This window comes from Apium graveolens, chromosome 4 (assembly GCF_009905375.1).
Source record: "Apium graveolens cultivar Ventura chromosome 4, ASM990537v1, whole genome shotgun sequence".
Lineage (NCBI taxonomy): Eukaryota > Viridiplantae > Streptophyta > Magnoliopsida > Apiales > Apiaceae > Apium > Apium graveolens.
This window is the reverse complement of record NC_133650.1, coordinates 312,245,955-312,253,548: the sequence shown is the minus strand read 5'-3', so window position 1 is coordinate 312,253,548 and position 7,594 is coordinate 312,245,955. Positions and strand designations below refer to the sequence as shown.

Here is a 7,594-nt window from a genome sequence, read left to right as displayed (position 1 = left end):
ATCTGGTCCAAGCCCGGGTGTGGGGCACTAGTAACCAACGTCTATATATTCTTTTATTTATACAATTCACCATTATTAAGGCTAATTTTGTTCATTTTCTGAGATGGTTTACATTCTTCAATTCATGTAAAGAAAAATTTTCGACCGACAAAGAGTTAGTTGGTGGAGTGGTTCCACTTCTAGTGTATTGTATTGGTGTGTAATTAATTAGTAAAAAATATGTTGGCTAAAGAGATATAGTATCTATCAACAGATTAAACTCCGTAACTGTTTCCTATCACAGATGTAATTTATTCATATGCAGATTAGTTTGTCATGGCTTAGACAGAATTTAATAGTGTCTGACAAACATAATATCCTTATCAGGCATATGTTCTATATAGGATTAAAAGTATATACATTAGTGGCAAAATCAAATTAATTAATTTAAATTTAAAATAACAGAACTGAGATGAGTAGTTATTATTCAATGGTATTAACAATATTATTGGGCACTAATTTTAAGAAAAAAGGAGAATAGATGTAGAAAAGTTAAGAAAAATGGTTGTTTCATATTTAGGAAATGTTAAAATATGTATTAGACATTTTAAAATTTTATTGATACATATTAAAATTTGACCCTTGTTTGAAAAGGACCATTGTTATATTTTTCATTTTTTTCTTTCTTTTGTTGGTTAAGTGGTTTTACAATTATTTACTTAATTTTGAATGCACGGCTAACATTCTCTTTTTCTTTACAACATGTGAATAATTTATGTTATTTTAAAGTTAAATTACTATAAAATCTAAATATTATTTAAAAATTTATGTATATTGTAATTGTAAACTATTTACCACCTCAAAACATTCAAAAAAAATGACCATTTATTATTTAAAAAAAACTGGCTACTAATTCTGTTATAACTATAATTTGCTAAATATTTTTAATGATATTATATAAATTTAGATATTGTTTATTAAAAAATACAAAATCAAAAATGAAATATCAGATATTTTTTAAAAGAAAAAATTGATTTTCCACCTAATAGCCGCCATTTTGTCACATTTTATTACATGCTAAATTTTGCAATAAATGAGGTCTGAAATCAAAAAAAAAACCTATACTTACATTACAAATGTGCTTCCAATATCCTTAGGTCAGATACACTCAGTGACCCATCCATCTAACTGTATCCGAGTTACTCCAGCTAAGTATATCCAGCTACTGAACAAAATCTATCTCCAATTCATGAACTAAAATAAGTAGTATTAATCTTCATCTGTACTAAAATACAAATGCTCTGTCTTGAGGCTGGCCTGCAACTTCTAAGTTACAATTACAAATTTACAACCAAACATATTACCTCTATTTTTGGCAAGATTAGCTTCATACCATGTCTTCAGATCCCATGCATACAGTATATATTGAGACTTTGATAAAGGGGGAGAGATCATCAGAATCAACTTAACTTGTTTGATTACCATAATAATTCTAGCATGGGTTTCTGGTATTACTATTTACTAGTGCTTATTATGGCATGCTCTACAATTTTAGCAGCCAAAGCTGGTCCTCTTAATGATGCCAAAGGTCTGAACTCGAAAGGCAAGGAAAGTAATACAATTTTTGGGGCTGTGCATGTTGTAGAAGCTAAAACTGCAGTTCTAAGCAGTGTGGGGAAGGTTTCCGTTCAAGAAGATACTGATGAATCTGTTCCAAGCCCGGTGTGGGGAACTAAATAGCAATGTTAGGATGTTCTTAGTTTACTAGTGGTTAAGTGGCTTGTGTTGTTCTTTAATATTCCCTTGTCTTTAATAAATAGTCTCTTTTGTTAAAACGACAAATAAATGAATAATTTTCAAAGTTAAAAGCAGTAAAGGTGAAAAGCACTTCTACTGATTCCTCTTCCATGGAAGAGAAACCTATCAACCTTTTAGGTGGTGGTGCTTCTACATATTTTACTTAAAATTCACAGCATTTTAAATCAGATTGCCTACACAACTATCCATTTTCTGATATCAGTGTCTAATTATTTAAATATTATATAAACTATTTGGTTAACAAATGCATTTAATTTTCATTGTCTGTTCAGTTAAATAAAGATATCTTCTCCAAAGTAGTTTGAAGAATTAGATATACTTCAGCAAATCAAGTATCTTTGGTTGGAGCTTCAGCAGTGTTTCCTCTTCAATCTTTGCATCATGCAAGATCTATGCAACTTTAATCATTAACCGGTTGCTTAGAACTTTATATTTATTAAGAATATAAAAATGACCAACACGAACCGAGAAATCAAAAATATTTTTAAATATTTTATTTAAAAACACATTTATCAGGCAACTTCGAAATTTCACGTCAATGGTGATTTATAGAAATTGATATCATGTGTAGGATAGCCACGGCTTTGTCACTTTCTGTTAGATAGTATTAAATACAAATTGATCAAAAAAAGTAGTTCATTGAAAGGTAGCGACCACTTGCTATATTTTGCAATAAATGAAGTCCGAGAAAAAAACGAAAACGTCTAATTACATTGCAAATACTCTCAAGTGCTTTCTTCCGTACGTCAGAACATGGCTCATAGACAGAATGCAATAACTATTTCTGGATACTATCCCTGACATATATTCTGTTAAATTACTGTATATACATTTGCCCACATCACTAGAAAAAGTCCTTACACACTGAGATATATTATTCATATGTCAGACTTAGCGAGGGGCACGAGGAACACGTATAACCAAATTAAGTAGTATTAATCTAACCTGTACTAAAATACAAGTGCTCTGTTTTGAGGTTGGCGTGGCCGCAACTTTACAAGTTACGATTACAAATTTACAGCCAAACAGATTACCTTCTATTTTTGGTCAAGCTTAGCTTCATACAATGTATTCAGATCCCATGCACACAGTATATATAGAGACTCTCAGAAAGGGGGAGAGATCATCAGAATCAACTTAAACTTGTTTGATTACCGTAATAGTTCTAGCAGACAAGGTACTTTGAGGTGATGGCGAAGAATCTCAAGCATAGGCTTCTGGTATTACTATTAGTGCTTATTATGGCATGCTCTATAGTTTTAGCAGCCAAAGCTCGTCCTCTCGATGATGCCAAAGATCTGAACTCGAAAGGCAAGGAAAGCAATACAAATTTTGGACCTGTGCATGCTGTAGAAGCTAAAACTGCAGTTCTAAGCAGTGTGGGAAAGGTTTCCGTTCAAGGAGATACTGATGAATCTGTTCCAAGCCCCGGGGTGGGGCACTAGTTTGTAATGTTCAGATGTTCTTTCTTTAGTTTACGAGTGCATGTCGTTAAGTGGCTTGTGTTGTCCTGTACTATACCCTCGTCTTTAATAAGTTGTCACTTTGTTAAAAACGACAAATAAACGAATAATTTTCTGAGTTAACAGCACAGTAGTATATTTTCTAGGGCCTGCAGGATAAACATGTCATATGAGGCTATAAGCTTGTGCCAGATGGAGAAATATAAAAATTCACCGTCAATAATATGTTCATGACCATTCTGCTATTAAAATGTTAATGCAGTTTAATTACATATGTTTAAGGAGATAGATCACTAAACCTTCCAAAAACCTAGTCACTTGCATAAGTTAGTAACAGATTCGAGCCAATTACAACAGATGCAACTGCTGCAACAAAACAATGAAGTATCAATTCAACATTAGTTAACCAACCAAAACACAAGTTTTAACCTATATTGATTGAACCACCTATCCCTCTAAACCATTATCTTATACACATCTATGTCAACCTACTCTGGTGTTCAAGCTTTAATATCGTTTTTCATCTCGGTATCCAAATCTTCAGGTGTCTGGTAAGTGGATAGAAAAAGGGTACCCTGATTCTTCTGCAAAAACCTGCACAAAATGTGGTTCGTAATGTTAGTTGTATTGGCAAATTTAGGAACGAAGCCAACATTTTTTCCTTATTTGGGAATCTAAAGAAATAACAAGATCACAAACTGAAGAAGGGTTTAAAGGAAAAGTGAGAGAAAGGGCGCCTCTGATTGATGGAATTTCAACCCTCGAATCTAATTTTCATCTGTTAGTGTTTGATTTAAATGGTAATTAACCTCATTCCCGTCAACTTTGTAACTAATTCTCGAGTATGGATTGGGATTCTATATCACTCCCATTCCCCTCAACAATCTGAACGCCCCCACAGTAGAGGTGAAAGCACTTTTACTGATTACTCTTCCATGGAAGAGAAACCTATCAAACTTTTAGGTTGTGGTGCTTCTCACTGATGATTGTATATCTTTTACTTAGAATTCAAAGCATTTTAAATCAGATTGCCTACACAATTATCCTTTTTCTGGTATCAGTGTCTAATTGTTTAAATATTATATAAGTTTCATTGTCTGTTCAGAAAAATAAAATGGTAATTTCTGCAAAAGAGTTTGAAGAATTAGACATACTTCAGCAAATCAAGTATCTTTGGTTGGAGCTTCAGTAGTGTTTCCTCTTCAATCTTCGCATCATGCAGGATCTCTGGCAACTTAACTGCAATTAAAATAAATAACCAATTAACTCTAAAGAATTTTGTATCATATCTATGGTAATCAGAAGAGAAATATTTGAAAAAATTATGGCCGTGTTAAAATTCATAATAGCGAACCTTCAAGAAACATATGTACAGTTTCAAGAACAATATTTCCAACTTTTATCATATAGTGCATGGTCCTCCAACACCATAAGTAAATAATTGTTCTCTCAGAAATAAAGTACATGATCATAAAATTATATATATCCAATATAGCAATATCATAGATATATTTAATAATAGGTTCTGTGTTTTTTACATGATGCTTACTTTATTTCACAGAACACGGAACCTAAGTTCAAAGCTCATCTTTTTGCTAATTGCTCATTTGTAAGAAGTGTAATTTCAGCATGTCCAATTCCACTAATGCAGGCTTAGAATGACTTCCTCAATGGCAGAATTAAAGTCCAGGATTGTACGGCTCTAAAGTATCATGTTGCTCCTTTATTTCTTGCCATGGTAGTTTACGACATTTAGAGGGAAAAAAAATAATTCGCCTTCATAAACCAGGAAAAAGAAATATGGCTACTTACTTGATTGGTGAGGTTAAGAGACTGTTCGAGAAAAGCTGTTAGCCATGGTAGTTTACGACATTTAGAGGGAAAAAAAATAATTCGCCTTCATAAACCAGGAAAAAGAAATATGGCTACTTACTTGATTGGTGAGGTTAAGAGACTGTTCGAGAAAAGCTGTTTACTTGTAGTTCTTTTAGGAGAAAAAATAGAGGAGATCAGACATTAGGTTTATTATAGTATTAGCCTTGGCTGTTATCTTTCTTCAGTGATGTATGAACAATTTCCTGGATTAACAGTTTGTTATTTTAATAACTTGGATCTTGTTCTGGTTATCTTTCTTCAGTGATGTATGAACAATTTCCTGGATTAACAGTTTGTTATTTTAGTAACTTGGATCTTTCTATTAAGTTTACAAAATTATTGTTTAGCAAAAAAAACTGTACCTATTAACAAATAACTTTGTTTAATTTTCATTTTTTTCATTTTACCCTAGAATTGCATGTTATAGAATTTCAATGACTATAAATCAACATGCTCCAGAAAAACCATGATTTGAGGTAAGACAAACTTCTCCATATCAGAAACTCTTGTCAATTTTTTATCCAAAAAAAAAGAGTCTAACGGTGCATGATAGGTCTTCAAATGTAACTTTCATACTATTGAAACCGATGTCTTCAGAAATTTCTACAACTAATAGAACTGACCACCATATAAACAAAGAAAATGTGGTATCAAAAAGAATATACCATGAACTTCATTTAAAATATTTAATATAACTCTCTAAGACTAGTTAAGCTTACCGAAGAGACGCAATAAATGTTCAGCCCCATAAACTGTTGAAGGAGGGATGTGCTCCGCACTCACTTCTTCGTATTGCTTGCGCTCATTTTTGTACAGAAGCATTGCAGGTTATGCTTTGTCAAAGTAACAACGAAAGCCGCTTAAGATCTCTTGAATTGCCTCGCTCAACCTTTTACCAGAAAGCATGTCAGAAGATATATGACCACCACGTGAGCGGGAGAAACACTACAAACCTAGTTCGTAAAACCATATTTAAAGAGATAATGGTAGACGAAACAACAAATATTAATGAAGTTTAATTTTTTGGATGAAATAATAAACATGCTTGTAAAACTGTTAGAATTTGCCAAAAAAAGTTGAATTAATATCATTGAAACTACAAGTCAGCCAGTTCTTTCTTTGAATGTGGGCCTACATATAGATAACAAACTCTTGCAGATATTGAAAAGGAAGAAAATTTAAATCATTTATATCACATATTCCAACTGAAGCTTCCTTTCTGAAAAGAGGCAACTTTCACTAGTCTACTGGCCCTTCCTTCTTAAGACTCGATGGTTCTCTGAGAACTGGTTTATAAGATATTACAATTTAACACCTTCCTGACCAAAAAACATACTATTCACGGCCTGATTACTATATTTGGGGGATATTGCATCACTTATAATATTAGGAACATTAATAATAAAACACGAACTTACTTGTCATTCTTCTTCACCCTTAGCGCAAAATACTTCTTCAATATGTCATCGACATTGGGAGTACGTGGCAGCTTAACAAGCTGCAAGGCATATGGAAAATCAATTAAAGTCTAATTATTACATATGGAAATGGAAAAATGTTAATTATAATTGAAAAACATTCATAACTGATTAAAGTCTAATTTTTCAACATTTTAATAAGCATCCCAGCACCTGCATATCAAAATTAGGTAACATAGTTGTCTTGGAATGACAGTTCCAGTTGTAAATGTAAATGAGTATTTTCTACCCAACTGCACACATACATGGTGGAGTGTCTCAGTGCTATGTTACCCTGACTCGGATATTAAGGTCCAACATGGATCGGCAATATTCTGAAAATTTTACATATTTGTAGCCTAAAATAGGTGTCCGACTGTTCATACCCATGTCCGAGTGTCGAGTATCCGACTCAAGTACTTGAGGAAAATTTAAGAGTCAGGGTAACATAGTCTTTGTGTTGGTAATTGTTGATAACTTGAATTATGATGGGTTGACAATCCCATCCCCAACCTTGACTTAAGGACCACTGCAGGTTCCAGTCCTTTAGTAAGAGGATCAGCTATATTATTCTGAGTTCTTATGAACTCTATAGCTATGATCCTATCAGTCACTAAACCCCTTATAGACTTGAGTCTAACTTAGATGTGTCTCTTAGTTTTAGCATTATGCTTTTTACTGCTAATCTTGTCGATAGTTGTTCGACTATCACAGTGAATAGCAATAGCAGGAAGCGGTCTGCTTACTACAGGTATTGCAGACAAAAGTCCGTGTAACCATTCAGCCTCCGTCCCTGTGGTATCAAGTGCACACAACTCAGCCTCAAAAGTAGACCGAGTAACAATAGTCTTTCTGCTTGACTTCCAGGATATTGCTCCACCAGCCAAGGTGAACACGTATCCAGTCACTCCATTGGAACCAGACTTCTTAGCTATCCAACTTGCATCACTGTACCCTTCAAGCACACCAGGAAATCTCCTGTAGTGTAAACTAAGGTACATT

General features: G+C 33.4%; 1 protein-coding gene across 4 annotated transcripts; it reads right to left on the bottom strand.

The window, feature by feature from the left end:
• Positions 1–3,477: 3,477 nt before the first annotated feature.
• Positions 3,478–6,635, bottom strand: LOC141717337 (protein MRG2-like). Of its 4 annotated transcripts, none has more exons than XM_074519419.1 (4): positions 6,554–6,635; positions 5,855–6,470; positions 4,415–4,499; positions 3,478–3,854 (listed from the first exon to the last, which is right to left on the bottom strand). In XM_074519419.1, exons 2-4 carry the CDS (start codon positions 5,955–5,957, stop codon positions 3,761–3,763), a joined length of 282 nt encoding a protein of 93 aa, XP_074375520.1. In that variant the 5' UTR covers positions 5,958–6,470; positions 6,554–6,635; the 3' UTR covers positions 3,478–3,760. The 4 variants fall into 4 exon arrangements, with proteins under 4 accessions (XP_074375520.1, XP_074375521.1, XP_074375523.1 ...); XM_074519420.1 differs by having other exon boundaries at positions 5,855–6,454; XM_074519422.1 differs by having other exon boundaries at positions 5,855–6,024.
• Between the last annotated feature and the right edge of the window lie 959 nt (positions 6,636–7,594).